The sequence below is a fragment of the Hylobates moloch genome, unplaced genomic scaffold, assembly GCF_009828535.3.
Source record: "Hylobates moloch isolate HMO894 unplaced genomic scaffold, HMol_V3 SCAFFOLD_22, whole genome shotgun sequence".
NCBI classification, from domain to species: domain Eukaryota; kingdom Metazoa; phylum Chordata; class Mammalia; order Primates; family Hylobatidae; genus Hylobates; species Hylobates moloch.
Genome location: NW_026652297.1, coordinates 35338249 through 35360594, shown reverse-complemented (window position 1 = coordinate 35360594; position 22346 = coordinate 35338249). Strand labels below are relative to the sequence as shown.

Below are 22346 nucleotides of genomic sequence, written 5' to 3'. Positions count from 1 at the left end.
CCAGCTACTCAGGAGGTTGAGGCAGGAGAATTGCTTGAACCCGAATGGCAGAGGTTGCAGTGAGTTGAGATTGCACCACTGCTCTCCAGCCTGGGCGACAGAGTGAGATTCCATCTCAAATAAAATAAAATAAATAAAATAAAATTATAGATGAATTGGTACATTAGTTTCTGGGGCCATAAAGGAATGCATGGAAATATCTGTATTATAGTCATTCATTCAACAAATATTTATTGAGTGTTTACTAAGCTTGACATTGAGTTATTAGTAGATGCTAGAGACATAAGCGTCATGTCTCATAAGCACAACTGTATGTGATTCATAATTGGCCATTTGTGTGGTGTTTGTCCTTAACACATTGTCATCTCTTTTTTCATAGTCTTCCCAGTTGTTTATACAGTTGCGTGGGGTAAGCTTAATATTATTTTACTAAATTTAAACAAGGAAGCATTAAATGTGCAGTCACAGATTTCTGTACTTTGACAAAATGACCAGTTTCAGATGGAATAATCTGTGTAAAGGCTGTTTATCACACGGTTTACACTGGATTTGAGTCTATACTCTGCTGGTTACTACCCTCAATTTTATTATATTTAAAAGGGGACAGTAATACTTACTAAGTTGGATTTTTGGGAGGGATTACATATGAATATTTACCATGGTGTTTAGCAGATAATAAATATTGGTTACTTTTATTACAGATGTGCTGAACACCTTGGGAAAATGAACTACGTAGGTAATATTTCATAATTGAAACAGTGAATGGAAAAGCACCTGTGAGGCATTTTTTTTTTTTTTTTAAATTTTGAGACGGAGTCTCACTCTGTCGCCAGGCTGTAGTGCAGTGGCACTATCTCGGCTCACTGCAACCTCCAACTCTCTGGTTCAAGTGATTCTCCCAAGTAGCTGAGACTACAGGCACGTGCCATTATGCCCAGCTAATTTTTGTATTTTTGGTAGAGACGGGGTTTCACCATGTTGGCCAGGATGGTCTCGATTTCCTGACCTCATGATCTGCCCACCTGGGCCTCCCAACTGTAAGGCATTCTTAATGTTATTGTTACTTTTGGAAACGTGGTAGACTTCAGTGTGCCAATTAATTAAGATTGTAACAAAGTTAGTTTTAAAGGAAAATTGCATATGAAGTTTCATTTTAGTCTCAAAAAAGCATACTCAATAAAGACTTCACTAATCTCAAAGGAGTATTATATTGCCATCTAGAAGCTGTTCTTTTGGATCTCTGACAATTGTTACATTTGACTTGTGGTTGTTCTAATGCAATCTTTTGTTTAAATTATTATTAGCAACCTGGTGCCAGAGATTGGTTCTCCTCTCCCCTTTTACTTAACCTCTCTCTTTGTGGATCAGCCACATGGGAACTTTATAATATCTGATCTCATGCCTTGCTAATAGAATGTGTACTTCTAAAATGTTTTTCTAGTATTTATGATGGATTTTTTACTGTTCCTGGTTATGACTAATGGAATGCATTTGTGATGCAATGGTGACATTAGGGTTTTTGCTTGTAAGAATGCAACAAAATGATAGATGTTCTGAAACAAATGAACTTTTGTACAGGTTTTTCCACACCAGATAGAGAAGGAGAGGGGGGTGTTTTTCAAAGTGGGTGGGCATCCATGTTCATGCAGTGGCAGTGCCTATGGCTTTTTATTCCTAATTTATCTGTAAAGTTTACTTTAATTCCTATTTTTTTGGTCTTCAGTTAGTAAGCAGAAATTGATGTAAAAAGTGGTATATTGAACTTTTCATCCCTCAGAAGTAATCCACTCCTTGTGTTAGCTTTATGGATGGGATTGAGATTTGTATTGTTTCCTTGTTTAATAAACTGTACTTCTGATTATGGAGCGAGTCTAATCAGAATTAAGAATGAGATAAAGGAGAAAGGGGCCCAGTGCAGTAGCTCACACCTATAACCCCAGCACTTTGGGAGGCTGAGGTGGGTGAATCTCTTGAGTCCAGGAGTTTGAGACCAGCCTGGGCAACATGGCGAAACGCCATCTCTACAAAAAGTTAAAAAATTAGCCAGGCATGGTGGGGTACACCTGTAGTCCCAGCCTCTCAGAAGGCTGAGGTGGGAGAATCACGTGAGCCTGGGAAGTTGAGGGTGTAGTGAGCTGTGATTGTGCCATTGAACTCCAGCCTGGGCAATGGGAATGCGACCCTGTCTCAAAAAATATAATAAAAAAGAATGTGATAATGTCATAAAGATACTTATAAAAGAATTGTGTTTTGGTGTTATTTATACTTTGTTTCTACCCTTAGTGAAAAAATTGGTAGTTTAATATATATACTCAAAGATTTTGTATTTTTCACCAGAATTTTATGGGGTAGAATATACTAGATGAAAAACTCAAGAAATATGTTACCAGCATTAAAATTATTTTAGCTGCTCAAGAGTCATAATCACACATAATATGATGATGTTATTTTGAACTTCATTTACAGATCACAGCAATGGATCATTTAACTTGAAAGCTCTGTCAGGAAGCTCTGGATATAAGTTTGGTGTTCTTGCTAAGATTGTGAATTACATGAAGGTGAGTACTTTTCTCTAATAGCAAAAGTCCTGTTTAACTTTTTGGCAAAAGAAGGAGATTAGGGTTTTCAGAAGTTAAATTTCTGTATACATCAAAATTTATCAAAATTGTACATTTTCAGTATGTGCAGTTTATTGTAGGCCAATTATACCTCAAGCCTTTTACATTGTATTAATTTGGCATTGTGTCAAGTTACCAAAGCATATTTAATCTGCATTAACTCAAAGGTACAATTTAAGCTCACCATTTCACTTAATAAGAGTGTGTCTAGGCAGTAGGTATATCACCTCTTAATGAATACAGGCTGGCAAAACCAGTGGGAGGATGTGATTGATTTTTCAGGATATTACTTCCATTGATATGAGAAGTAAAAAGTACATAGTTCGGGCAGATGATGGTGATGGCTTCTCTGCATCTTGGAGGAGAAAATTAGACATTTACTGAAAGTCTTAGAAAAACATTGACTCACAAAAGAATTAGAATTTAATGTTTGATGGAAGATTTAGTATTTTTTGGATACTAAGTTTTGATCATATAAGATTTTGGCTTTACTTTGAATCTTTTTTTTTTCTCTTCTTTTTTTTTTTGAGACAGTCTTGCTCTGTGACCCAAGCTGGAGTGCAGTGGCACGATCGTAGCTCACTGCAGCCTTGAACTCCTGTGGTCAAGCGATCCTCCTGCCTCAGCCTCCCAAGTAGCTGGGACTACAGGCATGCACCACCATGCCTGGCTAATTTTCTTATTTTTAGAAGAGACGAAGTCTCACTGTGTTGCCCAGGCTGGTCTCGAACTCCTGAGCTCACGTGATTTTCCCACCTCGGCCTCTCAAAGGGTTTGGCTTTCAGGCATGAGCCACTATGCCCAACCAAGACTTTGAATCTTAACTAAATTTATTAAAGCGGGATTTCATTTTTAGCTAAGATGGCTAAGTAATTTCAAATTTGCTCCCTTCTTCTGCCAAACTCTTATTCACAATTAGTTACTAGTTGCATCTCTTGAAAAAGACAGTACTATATTTGTTATTTTAATTTCATCCATCTACTGGTTAAAATATAAATCAGATTTTTAACTGTGCCAAGGCTTTTCTTTTGTAATTTAATAGACTTAGTGTCTAGCTGAGTCGAAATTCTGTGGTTTGTATTTTAGTTATAGTATAAATATGTTAGTATATAACTCCCCATTATTAAATAATGTATTTTGACACTTAAGTATTCACCGTTCATTCATTTCATCCATTTATTCCCCCACATGGTAAGCAGTTATGAAAATTTATTGGCTATTTAGGGCACTAATGGTGGGAATACCCAGAAAAAAATGCACACCCTCAGGGCTGTCACTCTGTTGAGGGAGACTGACATTTAAGTGTCATGGTTTTGCTACTCAGTTAATATGGTCTTCACTTCCCTATGTGGCTTACTTATAACTTTGTCTGTCTTAGAACAGTGAACTTCAGAATTTTTACTTGTGTTCCCTACAGTTTGAAAAACTGTGTACCCCTTTGTACATATTTAAGTTGATAACTACACTCTGTTAGCAAAGTTTAAATAGTGGCACTATTCAAGCAAAAATTTAAATGATGACCAGAAATACGGAATTTCTGGCATATTGTAGTATTTCAATAAAATACATCACTTAAATTTATCTAATGGAATCTAAATGTCATTATTTAAGAGTATAAAAACAAACTCCCTTAATGATTGGGAATTTTAATTATTTTTTCTTTGAATATTTATGTCCCATCTGTTACTCCCTTTGAATTTTATCCAAATGTTATGTATTTTTATCTTTCAAATCATTTATTGATCATCTATCAAACTTTTCTGCCACAATATGTAAATAAATTGAAATACAAATAGAAATTTAAAATGTTTTTTCCTATGACCATAAAGCTCTAAGTGTTAAAAATAACTTACGGTTTGAGTTATTTTTACAATTATTATTGGTGCACAGTTGATTAGAATAACATACATAGATTAAAATTTTGATTAAATTCACTTTGTATCAGAAATTTATTCTTGAATGAAATGAATGCAGCTGTCTCCTCTCTTCCTTCATTAGTTCTTCTGTTTGGCAAATCTGTTCGTGTTTTGAGATTTTGTAGATTTTAAGTGCTTACACATAAATGTTCAAATACAGAAGTTAATTCTAATGGAAATTTTGTGATATCAAAGTCTTCCAAGTTATATGTCAAAAATCACTAGTGATTTTATCAAGCATCCATTAGTTAATACTTCTGTTAGGTCCTCCTTCAGTTTTATTGAAAGCAAAAGAATGGAAACCACCCAACTTGCCAAAGGATTTATTACCTAGTTCTTAACCATTTATTTTCTTAGCTTCTAGGAAGCATATCAAAAAGGCTTTCACAAGACTTATCAAATGTCTTATATCAGTTCCCCTCCCTCCCTTCATAGGTACTTTGTTTAAAATCTGATATATTCAGAAGCAGTTGAGAAAATAGAAATACTGTTAATTTTAATATAGCTTTGCTAATTTTTATTACAATTGTTTTATGTGTTTAAAATATATTTTTGTGAAAACCTTTAGTATGAAGGTTTAGCTTATTCAATTTTTAGAAAATATCTCCTTGTTAACAAAGCCAGTCTCCATTGTCAAACCAACTAGCCATAACAAACTTGCTTTGAATCATAAAATTTTCCTCTATTTTAAATTTCAAATAAATAGATTACCGGATATTTTGGATAATATGAAAACCACTGAGGAATAAATTATGGAATGCATACTAAAAGATACTGCTAAGGTATTTGAGATGAAAATTATATGACTCAAAAAGAATTACAGTAATTTGTCAATTTTTATAATAATGTAAACATTTCTGTGCTGCTTGTCATGTTAGATTAAAAATTAAGTAAGTTAAAATATGAAGCAAGGGATATGATAAAAGTTGTGTTATTCCTTTATTTATTTATTTATTTTTGAGACAGGGTCTTAGTCTGTCACCTAGGCTAGAGTGCATTGGCACCATCCTGGCTCACTGGAGCCTCGATCTCCTAGCCTCAAGTGATCCTCCCACCTCAACCTCCCAAGTAACTGGGACTACAGGCACGTGCCACCATGTCTGGCTAGTTTTTGTATTTTTTTTGTAGAGACAGGGTCTCTCGGTGTTGCCCAGGTTGGTCTTGAACTCCTGGGCTCAGGGTGATCTGCCTGCCTCGGCCTCCTGAAGTGCTGGGATTACAGGCGTGAGCCACTAGACCTGGCCTGTTACTCCTTTTTAAATGTGTGTTCCTGTGTCTTCTGATCTCTGATCTCAGCTATTAGGTATAAATAAAAGGGAATGAATCAGAAATAACCTTACATTTTTATTTGGGTAATTAATGAAAGAGATACCTACTGCTTAAAACTACTCAGTATGACAGCTAGCATATCTTATTTTTTGTCAGTAGAAGGTAGAAATATTAAACTGTTGAAAAACTGTAATGAGAATTGACTAATTAGAATAAAACTTTAATGATATGATTTGACAAAACAGATTTGAACTACCGTATTGAGTAATGCACACTCAATCTAAAGTAATTTCTATACAGCTTTTATCTGTGGCTTTTATATAGCACAATTTGAATGACTTGGCAGTCCTAGAAAGTATTTCTTTTGTATTTAAAGAAATCAGCCTCCCTAATTGATATTGTTCCAGCTCTCTAAATATGCTTTTTCTTCAAGCTAATAAATATTCAGGGAATGAGTTTTGAGAATTACTTATATTTAAATTCTCGGCCTAGCACAGTGGCTCACACCTGTATTCTCAGTGCTTTGGGAGGCTGAGGCAGGTGGATCACTTGAGTTTGAGACCAGCCTGGCCAACATGGTGAAACGCCGTCTCTACTAAAAATACAAAAAAAAAGCAGCCAGGTGTGTTGGCACATGCCTGTAACCCCAGCTACTTGAGAGGCTGAGAATCACATGAGCCTGGGAGGTGGACGTTGCAGTGAGCCAAGATTCCACCACTGTACTCCAGCCTGGGTGACACATTGAGACCTTGTAGCTAATAAAAAAATAAGAATTATTGAATAAAATATTTCTTTTTATCTATTTTTTTAACCAGTGTTCTCTTTGCATTACTTTTATTATACTGTCCCTTAAAAGCAATGCGTTCTTGGACAATACTGAGTGGAGATGGAGGTGTCGGGGGAATGGTTGTTAAAGGAAACTTTAAACAATTGCTCACAGATTATGATATATTAGAATGTTCCAGCAGGGGCCAAAATATTTTAAATTCTTTGAGAAATATGTGACTGGAAAAGACAAGCCCAGTAATGGATAGTTTACGGCACCTCAGTTATCATTCATGAATGCTTCCCTGAAACCATTTTTTTGGCTTGTCTGTTTGTTTGGGTCCCTGGAGTTTATTATTCCTTCAGGCTCTGCATCATAAATTCTGAATGGAGGTGAGATTTGTACTTTTTCATGGCAGGGGGAGCTGGAAGGTAAAGAGGAGAAGGGCTTATTTTGAAAGGGAAGAAGTACATGTGGAAGGTATCTAAACAGATTCTTGGAAAGTCTCCCACTGTCTCTTGTGTACCTTTAGAAAGAAAGCAAAAGAAAGACAACAGAAATGCTCCTTATAGTTTATTCATTTAATAGGGAAACTGTTTAATTGCTTAATAAGAATGATTTAGAAACTATGTGGAAAAAGTTCCAGGGGAGGCATTAGATAAGTACAGTGAGATTTATAGCAGATAGTCATAACTTTGGACAAAGTACTAAATAGATGAAAGGTGGATACAGTAACTTCAGAGTCATAATACTGAGGACATGCAGTGGAGGGGACAAACTGCCCACCTCATCTCACCAGCTCCTGAGATGGTTACTGTGATACCATAGCTCAGTAATTTACGTTGGAACAGTAACTGAGACATCAAAAAAGATTAAATTATGTTCAGTGACCTGGTTAAGATTAAAGAGGAACTTTATGGTTTATTTTAGGAGGATTTTTACAGAAATAGTTAATGTAAAACAAATTTTATTGCTTAAAGGAGTAAGTGTTAAAAGCACTGCAAGTTATCTCGAAAATCCCCTTAGGATGCCTCTTCGTATGAGACAGTACTTTAATTCTCAGATGACAAATTAAGGGTGTACTTTATTTTTGATAAAATGATTTTTGTCTTGATTTCAGCATTATTCCTTATCTCTCAGTTATGTAAAACACTATGTTGAAAAATCTGGGTTAATTTGGCTTATTCTAGATTAGTATTTCTCCAGTGTCATTCTCTAGCCAGCAGTATCAGCATCACCTGGGAACTTGTTAGAAATGGAAATTCTTGGGCCCCTTTCCAGACCTATTGAATTTGAAACTCTGGGAGTATAGCTCAACAGTCTTTTTTTTTTTTTTTTTGAGATGGAATCTTGCTCTGTCACCCAGGCGGGAGTGCAGTGGCGCGATCTTGGCTCATTGCAAGCTCCGCCTCCTGGGTTCACGCCATTCTCCTGCCTCAGCCTCCCGAGGAGCTGGGACTACAGGCGCCTGCCACCATGCCTGGCTAATTTTTTGTATTTTTTTGGTAGAGACGGGGTTTCACTGTGTTAGCCAGGATGGTCTTTATCTGCCCGCCTCAGCCTCCCAAACTGCTGGGATTACAGGCGTGAGCAAAGGTCTGTTTTTAAAAAAGCCCTTCAAGTGATTGTGATACATGCTGAAGTTTGAGAACCACTGGCCTAGCTTCTGTCTGAATTACTTCCGACAATTATTTTTGAATTTAGAAACTCTGGAGTCCATAGACATTAAATGACTGGCTCATAGACACAGTTCTGGTCCATAGTAGGACTGGGTCAAGAATATGGATCTGTTTCCAGTTTTAAATAAAGTATTTAAATTATATGACAGTGTCTCTACTAAATACAGGTATAAAAATTTTTTTAAATATATGAATAAATTTAATCTGTTCAGATATAAGATATGAATATGTATGTCCGTAGATCTGATAATACATTGTGATGGAGTAAAGTTTAGGAATGTATGAGTGGTTAATATTTGAAAATTAATTAGTGTAAGTTATATTAACAAAATAAAGAAAAATCATGATCTCTCAGTGGCTATAGAAAAAGTTGCTGGTAAAATTTTTTTTTTTTTTGAGACGGAGTCTCACTCTCTTGCCCAGGCTGGAGTGCAGTGGCGCTGTCTCGGCTTACCGCAACCTCCGCCTCCTGGGTTCAAGCGATTCTCCTGCCTCAGCCTCCCAAGTAGCCGGGATTACAGGCGTGTGCCACCACATCCGGCTAATTTTTTGTATTTTTAGTAGAGACGGGGTTTCACCGTGTTAGCCAGGATGGTCTTGATCTCCTAACCTCGTGATCTGCCCGCCTCAGCCTCCCAAAGTGCTGGGATTACAGGCATGAGCCACCATGCCTGGCCTCTGGTAAAATTTAATACCAATTTATGATAAAAACTTGTAGCAAATTAGTAGAGGCAAAGTTCCTCAATGCAATAGAGCAGCCTTTCTCAATCTTCTTACTCTGGAGGAACCCTTGAAATAATTTTCAGGTCTCAGAGAACCCATGCAAAGAATTGCCATACCTCTGAGTTCACGTATATTAACCTAATCAGTAAGCTGTGGATATGATAAGTTAATAATAATTGTCAGTGCTCTTTTGACAGGAGAATATTTTTGTTTTTGCATTTATTTCGCCCAACTTACTAGCCTGCTCTTTTTGTATGTGGTTGCTCCCTACTCCCCAGAAAGGATCTCCACTCTTGTGCAAGTCAGTAGTATAGGCAGAGGAAACCTCAGTTTTTTTCTTTTTTAAAATTTTCTACTTGATTTCTTTTTTCACCTGATCAAAGTAGGCAACTTACTTGTTCTCAGTTGGGCAGAAGCTTGGGATAAGAAAGGAACCTTTACCCAGGTTCATATTTGTGTTGAAAGAGGGGGAAAGTATTGTTTAATTTTGTGTTTTAGTTCTTCCAGGTGGTTTTCGAGAATGCTTCAGAGTTGCTGGTATCCTTCCTCATTTTCAAGCCCAAACAGCATTACAAGACTTCTTTTGCCACATGATTTTTCCTGAGATTCAGTTTTCCTTTGAAATCCAAATGTCTTGTCACTTGAAGTCAGAACATTTTTTTCTAAACTTGTTCAACTGGTTCATATTATTTTAAAAAGTCTGCTAAGAGGCTAGCTCCTGCAGTCACTCTTCATCTTCAAAGCACTCAGTAAAGGATGGCCTACTATTTTCTTGAAAGTACTTCTGTAATTCAGCTTTCAGCTTCAGTGTTCTGTTGAGAATACCTCCTCTGCTAAGCCACTGGATTTCTGTATGTAGCAAGAGATTTAGGTGCTCAAGTATACTGGTCTATGTTTAATAAAGCAAATCATTTTTAAACATCATTCAAGACTTTTTTTAAATAGTGATGAGGTCTCGCTGTGTTGCCAGGCTGGTCTTAAACTCCTGGCCTCAAGCAGTCCTCGTGTGTTGGTCTCCCAAAGTGCTGGGATTATAGGTGTGCGCCACTGCACCTGGCCCATTCGAGACATCTTAAATTTCATTTCCAAGGATTTTTGATGCTAGTGCCTCTCTGAAAAAAACAATGTCCTGAGTTTTTTTAAACAAGAGAGGTAAAACCTTGCCGTGAGCCAGTCACTAATGGGGAACATCACTGTAGATGCCAACGCAGTTTCTCTAAGATGGACTTCTTGTTTCCAGATATGAAGACACCACATTGAAAATGTCATGGCCTTTGTTTATGGTAGTATTTTTGCAGCACAAAAATTTTTCTTGAAATTCAGCATTGTTTAAAAAAATTTACAAGACATATATAGTGAAATATGTTGGTTTGTCAGCCTGGATAAACAAGCTGTTTGTCAGTTTACTAAACCTCTTAGCATCATGTGACATGTCATCAATTTGTCAACTTACACTGTTTGAGAGTGGAGCCTTTTCAGTTTCTCATGCTGTGCATTTTACTCACTGTCATTTAACATGCTGACATGATTAGGTTCCCATCAGTGGTGTGATTCTACCCCCATACCCGCTTTTTAGACAATAAATTCTGCTACTAATAACATGCTTTATGAGCTCTTTCACTGAATGTGATTTAAAAACAAAAACAAAAATGAAGAGCTTTACTCTGAGATTCCTTGACTTGTCCAGTAGCTGTGATTTCTATTTCAGTGATTTTTCAGTTTTGCTGGAGTCATAAATTGTTTGCCACAGATGCTGCACAATGGAATAGGACTCTTTGGATTACTAACCTAGTGAAGTTCATTGATAAGTAGTTTTCACTGTAGTGGTAGGCTGTTCTCTCTCTCTTGCTGCACTGGTGCAGTAAAATGACCCAGAAGATTATGGTTCTTTATTACTTGCCTTATTAGAATTGTTCTGGGCCTAGGTTTGGAATTCTCTTCTCTCATCATACTGGACTGTCAGACATGTTTATAAGACATAGATGCTAATATGTTACAAAACTAAAGGGAATAGTAACTGAGAAAGTTGCAAAAAATATGAAAACTTCACAATACATTTTACTTTTTTTTTCCTTTTTTGAGACGGAGTCTCGCTCTGTCATCAAGATGGAGTGCAATGGCGCGATCTCGGCTCACTGCAACCTCCGCCTCTCAGGTTCAAGCGATTCTCCTGCTTCGGCCTCCCAAGTAGCTGGGACTACAGGCGTGTGCCACCATGCCCGGCTAAATTTTGTATTTTTAGTAGAGACGGGGTTTCACCATATTGGCCAGGATGGTCTCGATCTCTTGACCTTGTGATCTGCCCACCTTGGCCTCCCAAAGTGGTGGGATTACAGGTGTGAGCCACTACGCCCGGCTACGTTTTACTTTTATTGCTACATAATCCATGGTTTGCAACATTTCAGAGTGGTGAGAGGCAGTTGACTCTTGGTGTGTAAAAATTCCTTGTTTAGAATGAATGTTTTCCTTAGATTTTCTGTTATACCAGTAGAGTTTGTTTGGTTCTATAAGTCAGTGGCACTGTGTGAAGGAAGGTTGGAGGATGTAATTTGGGAAGGGAGCTGCTGACATTGTCTGCCTACTATGCTTTTGTTTGTGCCATATAGAGCTTACCAATTATCAGTGGCCTAACTGCCCCTGTTGCATTAAAAACGGATAGTGGCAGGCTGGGCACGGTGGCTCACACCTGTAATCCTAGCACTTTGGGAGGCTGAGGCAGGTGGGTGACTTGAGGTCAGAAGTTTGAGACCAGCCTGACCAACATGGCAAAACCCCGTCTCTACTAAAAATACAAAAAATTACCTGGGTGTGATGGCGCATGCCTGTAGTCCCAGCTACTCGGGAGGCTGAGGCACAGGAATCGTTTGAACCCTGGAGGTGGAGGTTGCAGTGAGCCGAGATCGTGCCACTGTGCTCCTGCCTGGGCAACAGAGTGAGACTCTGTCCCTTAAAAAACAAAAAACAAAAAACAGGCCGGGCACGGTGGCTCACGCTTGTAATCCCAGCACTTTGGGAGGCCGAGGCGGGCGGATCACGAGGTCAGGAGATCGAGACCACGGTGAAACCCTGTCTCTACTAAAAATACAAAAAAATTAGCCTGGCGTGGTGGCGGGCACCTGTAGTCCCAGCTACTCGGAGAGGCTGAGGCAGGAGAATAGCTTGAACCCGGGAGGCGGAGCTTGCAGTGAGCCGAGATTGTGCCACTGCACTCCAGCCTGGGCGACAGAGCAAGACTCTGTCTCAAAAAACAAAAACAACAGATAGTGCCCTCAGCAAAGTGAACATAGCCCTACTTGCACACTACCACATGGTGCTAACAGATTCTTTATGAAACCATTAGTTTGGCTCTTCAGTAGTTGCCTGTTACTGTGAGCACCAGCATCACATGGTGTGAGAAATTTTAAAAATGTTTATTTTTTAAAATCATGATTTCTTGTGGAACCCTAGGGTTTTGTGGAATGCTGGTTGAGAAACTCAGTGGTAAGAGGGTAACTGTGAAAACCTAGATTTCACCCTGGGATGCAAGGCTGGTTCAACATACGCAAATCAATAAATGTAATCCAGCATATAAACAGAACCAAAGAAAAAAACCACATGATTATCTCAATAAATGCAGAAAGGGCCTTTGACAAAATTCAACAGCCCTTCATGCTAAAAACTCAATAAATTAGGTATTGATGGGACGTATCTAAAAATAATAAGAGCTATTTATGACAAACCCACAGCCAGTATCATACTGAATGGGCAAAAACTGGAAGCATTCCCTTTGAAAACTGGCACAAGACAGGGATGCCCTCTCTCACCACTCCTATTCACCATAGTGTTGGAAGTTCTGGCCAGGGCAATCAGGCAGGAGAAAGAAATAAAGGGTATTCAATTAGGAAAAGAGGAAGTCAAATTGTCCCTGTTTGCAGATGACATGATTGTATATTTAGAAAACCCCATCGTCTCAGCCCAAAATCTCCTTAAGCTGATAAGCAGCTTCAGCAAAGTCTCAGGATACAAAATCAATATGCAAAAATCACAAGCATTCTTGTACACCAATCACAGACAAACAGAGAGCCAAATCATGAGTGAACTCCCATTCACAATTGCTTCAAAGAGAATAAAATACCTAGGAATCCAACTTACAAGGGATATGAAGGACCTCTTCAAGGAGAACTACAGACCACTGCTCAATGAAATAAAAGAGGATACAAACAAATGGAAGAACATTCCCTTCTCATGGATAGGAAGAATCAGTATCGTGAAAATGGCCATACTGCCCAAGGTAATTTATAGATTCAATGCCATCCCCATCAAGCTACCAATGACTTTCTTCACAGAATTGGAGAAAACTACTTTAAAGTTCATATGGAACCAAAAAAGAGCCTGCATTGTGAAGTCAATCCTAAGCCAAAAGAACAAAGCCGGAGGCGTCACACTACCTGACTTCAAACTATACTACAAGGCTACAGTAACCAAAACAGCATGGTACTGGTACCAAAACAGAGATATAGACCAATGGAACAGAACAGAGCCCTCAGAAATGATGCCGCATAGCTACAACTATCTGATCTTTGACAAACCTGACAAAAACAAGAAATGGGGAAAGGATTCCCTATTCAACAAATGGTCCTGGGAATACTGGCTAGCCATATGTAGAAAGCTGAAAATGGATCCCTTCCTTACACCTCATACAAAAATTAATTCAAGATGGATTAAAGACTTAAATGTTAGACCTAAAACCACAAAAACCCTAGAAGAAAACCTAGGCAATACCATTCAGGACATAGGCATGGGCAAGGACTTCATGTCTAAAACACCAAAAGCAATGGCAACAAAAGCCAAACTTGACAAATGGGATCTAATTAAACTAAAGAGCTTCTGCATAGGAAAAGAAACTACCATCAGAGTGAACAGGCAACCTACAGAATGGGAGAAAATTTTTGCAATCTATTCATCTGACAAAGGGCTAATATCCAGAATCTACAAAGAACTCAAACAAATTTTCAAGAAAAAACCCATCAAAAGTGGGCAAAGGATATGAACAGACATTTCTCAAAAGAAGACATTTATGCAGTCAACAGCCACATGAAAAAATGCTCATCATCACTGGCCATGAGAGAAATGCAAATCAAAACCACAATGAGATGCCGTCTCACACCAGTTAGAATGGCGATCATTAAAAAGTCAGGAAACAACAGGTGCTGGAGAGGATGTGGAGAAATAGGAACACATTTACACTGTTGGTGGGACTGTGAACTAGTTCAACCATTGTGGAAGACAGTGTGGCGATTCCTCAGGGATCTAGAACTAGAAATACCATTTGATCCAGCCGTCCCATTACTGGGAATATACCCAAAGGATTATAAATCATGCTGCTATAAAGACACATGCACGCGTCTGTTTGTTGCGGCACTATTCACAATAGCAAAGACTTGGAACCAACCCATATGTCCAACATTGATAGACTGGATTAAGAAAATGTGGCACATATACACCATGGAATACTCTGCGACCATAAAAAATGATGAGTTCATGTCCTTTGTAGAGACATGGATGAAGCTGGAAGCCATCATTCTCAGCAAACTATCGCAAGGACAAAAAACCAAACACTGCATGTTCTCACTCATAGGCGGGAATTGAACAGTGAGAATGCTTGTGTTGCAGGAAGTCAGGGACCCCAAATGGAGGGACCGGCTGAAGCCATGGCAGAAGAACGTGGATTGTGAAGATTTAATGGACATTTATTAGTTCCCCAAATTAATGCTTTTATAATTTCTTATGCATGTCTTTACTGCAGTCTCTAAACATAAATTGTGAAGATTTCATGGACACTTACCACTTCCCCAGTCAATACCCTTGTGATTTCATATGCCTGTCTTAAATTTCTTAATCCTGTCAGCTGAGGAGGATGTATGTTGCCTCAGGACCCTGTGATAATTGCATTAACTGCACAAATTGTAAAGCATGTGTGTTTAAACAATGTGAAATCTGGGCACCTTGAAAAAAGAACAGGATAACAGCAACGTTTGGGAAACAAGAGAGAGAACCTTAAACTCTGACTGCCAGTGAGCCGGGCAGAACAGAGCCATATTTCTCTTCTTTCAAAAGCAAATGGGAGAAATATCGATGAATTCTTTTTCTCTGCAAGGAACATCCCTGGGAAAGAGAATACGTGCCTGGGGGTAGGTCTATAGGTGGCCCTCCTGGGTTTGGCCATCTTCTATGGTCGGGGCTGTAGGGGTGAAATAGACCCCAGTCTCCCATAGCACTCCCAGGCTTATTAGGACGAGGAAATCCCCACCTAATAAATTTTGGTCAGACCGGTTGCTCTCAAAACCCTGTCTCCTGATAAGATGTTATCAATGACAATGGTGCCCGTAACTTCATTAGCAATTTTAATTTCGCCCCGTTCTGTGGTCCGGTGTTCTCGCCCTGCCTCCATTTGCCTTGTGATATTCTAGTACCTTGTGAAGCACGTGATCTCTGTGACCCACACCCTATTCCTATGCTCCCACCCCTTTTGAAAGTCACTAATAAAAACTTGCTGGTTTTGCGGCTTGTGGGGCATCACGGAACCTACCGACATGTGATGTCTCCCCCGGACGCCCAGCTTTAAAATTTCTCTCTTTTGTACTCTGTCCCTTTATTTCTCAAACTGGCCGACGCTTAGGGAAAATAGAAAAGAACCTCCGTGACTATTGGGGCAGGTTCCCCCACACACTTGGACACAGTAAGGGGAACATCACACACCGGGGCCTGTTGTAGGGTGGGGGGAGGGGGGAGGGATAGCATTAGGAGATATACCTACTGTAAAGGATGAGTTAATGGGTGCAGCACACCAACACGGTACATGTATACATATGTAACAAACCTGCACGTTGTGCACATGTACCCTAGAACTTAAGGTGTAATAAAAAAATATAAAAAAAAGAAAACCTAGATTTTACATCATACTTAACGATGAAATAGCAAATGTGTTTTCTTTAGGTCAGGAAAAAGACAAGGATACCAAATTGTCACACCTTTTGTTCTGTATTGTACTGAAAGTTCTTCCTGGTGCGGTAAGGCATGAAGGAAGTAGTAACAAAAATTGGAAAGGAAGAAGTAAAACCATAGATGATGTGATTAAGTATGTAGAAAAGCTAGAAGAATCTGGGAACTACTGGAATTAATAGGTATATTCAGTAAGGTTACCAAATAAAGATCAATCTACAAAAATCAATTTCTACAAATTTGCAATAAAAAAATAAGAAAGTGAAATAAAATACGAAAGGCAGCACACCAAAAGTCATCCAATAATTAGGAAGAAATTTAACAAAGATGTTTCTTTGCTGAAAGCTAAATCAAGTCTTTAGTTGTAGGGCATTATGTATGTACTCTGTAAGCACTCTTTCATTTTGCTTTTTAATTCCTGATCTATGAGGAAAGGATTTTCAGTTTCTCTTGATATTTTATTGCTCATCACTCATTTTGATCCAGTAGCTTCCCCTTGGCAACTTGATAGTTGCGTTTTTGGCTTCTCTGTTTACAAAGCTCAGTGAAAATGGTTAGGCTTTCATGCATTGATTATTACTTCTGTCATTGATTTTGTTCTGATTCCAATAATTCCATTTATTTTTAATTTAAAAACAATAATACAAGGCTAGTAATTTTTTTTATTTTTCTTGAGCTGTATTCTTATTTGCTTATATTTCCAGGTTAGGTTGGCCTTTTGGTAATTTTGTATTTGATCGTAATGGGGAAAAAAACTTTAAATGTAAAGGAAACAAAGGAAAATAGATCAGATTTAATAATGATAATGGAGAATATGGAAACATATTTTGAAAGGCTTGTATTGGCTGTCCCTTAGACAAGTAACCTCCATTATTGCTTCTAGTTGAGGCTATGTGCTTCCAGATCTGTATATCCAAAAGTCTACTGCACTGCTCTCCTCCGTTTTTTCTTAGCTACCTCTTTTTTTTTTTTTCCGAGATGTAATATCACTCTGTTTCCCAGGCTGGAGTGCAGTAGTGCAATCCTGGCTCATTGCAACCTCTGCCTGCTGGGCTCAAGCGATTCTCCTGCCTCAGCCTCTTGAGTGGCTGGAATTACAGGCATGTGCCACCACGCCTGGCTAATTTTTGTGTTTTTAGTGGAGTTGAGGTTTCATCATGTTGGCCAGGCTGACCATGAACTACTGATCTCAAGTGATCCACCCGCCTCAGCCTTCCCAAGTGCTGGGATTACAGACATGAGCCACCGTGCCCAGCCTGGCTAACTCTATTAAAATTTTCTTAGCTTACTCTTTGTACATGTACTAGTGTATTACTCTATCAATACATTGTATATATTATAAGCTTACATAAAAATAAGAAATTAAAAAGATAGAGGTAAAAGGTAAAATACACTATTTTAAAATAATTTTTTTAAAAGTATAAGAAGCTCTTTTTCTGACTGAAAGCAGTGTGACTGAACGAGTGCTGTGTCAAACATCTTCATTTAACCTTTTCTTACAAAGTGATGAAGGTCTCGTTGTAGGTTTAGTTTGTTTGGAACCTTGGTTTTAATTGATGTCATAGCAATAAAGACCCTTAACAAAGATTTATAGATCTCAAAGGAATGAATGTGTGTATGTATACGCGTGTGTGTGTGTGTGTGTGTATATAAGTTTCTTATTGCTGCTGTAAATTACCACAACTTTAGTGGCTTAAAGCAACACAAATTGGTTATCTTCCAGTTTTGGAAGTCAGAGGTCCAAAAGGCAGACTTGCTGGGCTAAAGTCAGAGTATAGGCAGGTTTGGTTCCTTCTGGAGGCATAAAGGGGAGCATCTCTTTCCTCTGTCAGTTTCTACAGGCCACCTGCATTCCCTGACCGATAGTCCTTCCTCCAACCTCTTCTGTTGTCACATCTCTTGGTATTCACTCGGACTCTCCTGCCTCCTTCTTTCCCTTTTAAGGGATACCTGAAAATCTGCAATAATGTCTCCTATCTCAGGATCCTTGGTTTAATCACACCAATGAAGTCCCTTTTGTCATGCAAGGTAACACAGCCACAGGTTGATTTGGATGTGCATGTTTTTGGAGGGAGGGTATGCATTATTCACTCAGGGGCTATAAATCATTGTCAGAAAATTATGACACTGATTTATTTTAATCCCGACAATTTGGCTAGTAAACTCCCATTTTAAAAAATGTCAGTTTGGCCAGGCGCAGTGGCTCACACCTGTAATCCCAGCACTATGGGAGGCTAAGGTGGCCAGATCACGAGGTCAGGAGTTCGAGACCAGCCTGACCAACATGGTGAAACCCCCTGTCTACTAAAAATACAAAAATTAGTCAGGCGTTGTGGTGCACACCTGTAGTCCTAGCTACTTGGGAAGCTGAAGCAGGAGAATTGCTTGAACCTGGGAGGCGGAGGTTGTGGTGAGCTGAGATCATGCCATTGCACTCCAGCCTGGGCAACAAGAGTGAAACTCCGTCTCAAAAAAAAAAAAAAAAGTTTATGCAAAGTATATCAAAATGGATTGTAATTTTTACATTACTGACAATTTTGATTTTAAACTCATAGAAGGGTTTTGTCTGGAAGACTTTTTTAAAATAAAGATTATAAAACAGCACTCAAAAGTACTGTAAAACTATCGAAGTAGACTGGGCACGGTGGCTCATGCCTGTAATCTCAACACTTTGGGAGGCTGAGGCAGGTGGATCATGAAGTCAGGAGATCGAGACCATCCTGGACAACATGGTGAAACCTTGTCTCTACTAAAAATACAAAAATTAGAATGATGTGGTGGCACATGCCTGTAGTCTCAGCTACTCAGAGGCTGAGGCAGGAGGATCACTTGAACTCGGGAGGTGGAGGTTGCAGTGACCCAAGATTGTGCCACTGCACTCCAGCCTGGTGACAAGGCGAGACTCCATCTCAAAATAATAGTGAAGGTTAGAAAATAGTTTATCAAATGTTTAAGATATGCAGATATGACAGTTTTTATTCTTACACCTTTTAAACTCAGAAATCACATAATGATGGAAATATTTCCTGATCTTTTTCAAAATGCTCTTTCCATGGCATGAATTTATTTCAAAAAGCAGCTACTTTTTTTTTTTTTTTTTGTGGAGGCCTGAGCCAGGTCCATTCCCCCAGGCTGGGGTGCAGTGGGGCGATCTCGCCTCACTGCAAGCTCCGCCTCCCGGGTTCACGCCATTCTCCTGCCTCAGCCTCTCCGAGTAGCTGGGACTACAGGCCCCCGCCACTACGCCTGACTAATTTTTTTTGTATTTTTTTAGTAGAGACCGGGTTTCACCGTGGTCTCGATCTCCTGACCTCGTGATCCGCCCACCTCGGCCTCCCAAAGTGCTGGGATTACAAGCATGAGCCACCGCGCCCGGCCTAGCAGCTACTTTTACACATCATTAAATGCCAGTTTACTTTGAAGGAACAGATGGCTTATTTTAATTATTTTTAAAATAATTGTTAGCAAACTATAAATAGCTGCTATAATCGTAGAATATTGAGCAGATATGAAACATTTTGCCTTTTTGTAAGGAGAAATTTGTAATTCATTTCTTACAGCTTTGTGAAACCATTGTACAATGTCTACCTTTCAAAGGTCTTTAAAAAAAAATTCGCCACAATCCATCTTATGACAGGCCAGTCTTACTGTGTTGCAGAATCCTGAAAGTGAAGGAATGAGCGAGGCCATGCATGCTGGGCCCTTTGTCATGTGGGATTCCCAGGCCCACCTCAGGATTCCTCCATGCATGTCATGATTGGAAATGTGGATGCCCTGACATGAAGCGAAGGAGCCACTTTGCTAATAGTGGTGAAGGAGCCACTCTACTAATAGTGAGTATGTGTCAGTCCACATATTCACTATTAGTAAAGCGTAACTTTTTTTTCCCCCCGAGACAGAGTGTTGCTCTGTCGCCCAGGCTGGAGTGCAATAGTGCATCCTTGGCTCACCGCAACCTCACCTCAGTTTAAGCAATTCTCCTTCCTCAGCCTCCCGAGTAGCTGGGATTACGGGTGTGTGCCACCATGTCCGGCTAATTTTTTGTATTTTTAGTAGAGACAGGTTTCACTATGTTGGTCAGGCTGGTCTTGAACTCCTGACCTCAAGATCCACCCGCCTTGGCCTCCCAAAGTGCTGAGATTACAGGCATGAGCCACTGTGCCCAGCCTAAGTAAAGCATAGCTTTTAAATGGAAATTAAAGACAATTTTAATAAATGTTCTAAAGAATCATCCCGAGGTACCCACTTTTGTGCCCCTCGGGTGTGTACACCCCACGTAGGAGACCACTGTGCTGTACTATAGCTGCCCGGCATTTCCCTGTATTCTAGTTATCATGTCGTCATTCAAGGTCTGTCCAGTTTTCTCTTTCATTTCTTCTGATTGAAGATACCTTCCTGACAGATAGTTGTATACCTAGCTTTTTTTTTTTTTTTGAGACAAGATCTGGTTCTGTCACCCAGGCTGGATGGAGTGCAGTGCCATGACCACAGCTCACTTGCAGTGTCTGCCTCCTGGGCTCAAGCAGTCATTACAGCCTACCAAAGAACTGGGACTACAAGCGTGTGCCACCATACCTGATTAATTTTTGTATATATGCAATTTTTTGGTAAGAGTCAGAGTTTTGCCATGTTGTCCAGGCTGGCCTCAATCTCCTGGGTTCAAGCAGCCTGCCCACTTTGACCTTCCAATTTGCTGGGATTCAGGTGTGAGCCACTATGCCTGGCCATATCTAACTTTTGTAGCTTGTATGTTTAGCTTCTCCCTTCTATTGGGAGCTCTTAAAGGCAGAAGTAGTTTGCATTTTATTGTATGTCTCATTGTAGTACTCTCAGCACATAGTAGTTACCACTAAATATTTGAATGAATAAGTGAATGAATTAACAGTAAATGCTCAATGAATGGTTCTTTTGTGTGATGTGTTAAGCTTATGTCTCTATCTGCTGTCTGTACCTTCTAGTTTGGAGAAGTGGTTATTTAGTTTTCCAGGGCCTGACTGAAGCCCAGTGAGGTTCAGTAACCTGCTCAATGTGAGGGAACTTGGAGCCTGGGTTTTTTTTTTCTTTTGAAGAGTTATTTTTGTTTTGGATAAATAACATATCTCTTTGTACAAAAAGTAAAGTTGTATAATAAGGTACAATGAAGGAGTCTTGTTCTCACCTGTCATCCTACTCATTTTCTCCCCTCTTGTGCTTCCTACAGGTAACTACCTCTTTTATTAGTTTCTTGTGATTTTTTTCCAGTGGTTCTTTATGCAGAAACAAAGTTCAAATGTATACTTATTTCTGCCCTTCCCTATATACAAGGGTTCATAGTGCATATGTTTTTTAACATACATACTTTTTTCTTATTTACTTTAAAAAACACTTTATTTTTTTAGAGCAGTTTTAGGTTCACAGCAAAATTGATTGGAAAATACAGAATTCTCATCCATTCCCTGCCATTCCCCCACAGCTTCCTCCACTATCAACATCCTGCACCAGAAGAGTACATTTGTGACAGTTGATGAATCTACGTTGACAAATTACCACTCAAAGTCCATAGTTTACATGAGTTCACCCTTAGTGGTGTTCTTTCTGTGGGTTTGGACAAGTGTGTAATGACCTATGTCCACCACTCTAGTATCCTACTGAGTATTTTCACTGCCCTAAAAATCCTCAGGGCTCTGCTTGTTAATCCTTCTCTCCCCTCAACCCTTGGCAGCCACCAAACTTTTTTTAATTTTCAATTTTTTAAATTATTTATTTTATTTATTTTTTAAACAGAGTCTTGGTTGCCAGGCTGGAATGCAGTGGCTTGATCTAGGCTCACTGCAACCTCTGCCTCCCAGGTTCAAGTGATTGCCCTGCCTCAGCCTCCCGCGTAGCTGAGACTACAGGCGCATGCCACCACGCCTGGCTAATTTTTTGTATTTTAGTAGAGACGGGGTTTCACCATGTTGGCCAGGATGGTCTCGATCTCCTGACCTTGTAATCAGCCTGCCTCATTCTCCCAAAGTGCTGGGATTACAGGTGTGAGCCACTGCATCTGGACTGCAGCCACTAAACTTTTTATTATCTCCATGGTTTTTGCCTTTTCCGGAATGTCAGTAGTTGGAGCCATGCAGTATGTATCCTTTTCAAATTGGCTTCTTTCCCTTAGTAATACGTATTTAAGGTTTCTCCATGTTTTTTTCATAGCTTGATAGCTCATTTCTTTTTAGCACTGGATAGTATTCCGTTGTCTGGATATACCACAGTTTACCCACTCACCTACTGAAGGACATCTTGGTTGCTTCCAGCTTTTGGCAATTATGGATAAAGCTGTAATAAGCATCCTTAGTGGATTTTTGTATGTACATAATTTTTTGGCTCATTTGGGTAAATACCAAGGATCACGATTGCTAGATTGATTGAA

General features: G+C 39.2%; 1 protein-coding gene across 1 annotated transcript in view; it reads left to right on the top strand.

Moving 5' to 3' along the window:
* Nucleotides 1-22346, top strand: part of GTF2E2 (general transcription factor IIE subunit 2) — an 86312-nt gene that overhangs the window by 22936 nt on the left and 41030 nt on the right. The window contains exon 3 of the mRNA XM_032144485.2: nt 2467-2558. Coding sequence (XP_032000376.1) covers nt 2467-2558 — 92 coding nt within the window. The remainder of the gene's footprint in view (nt 1-2466; nt 2559-22346) is intronic.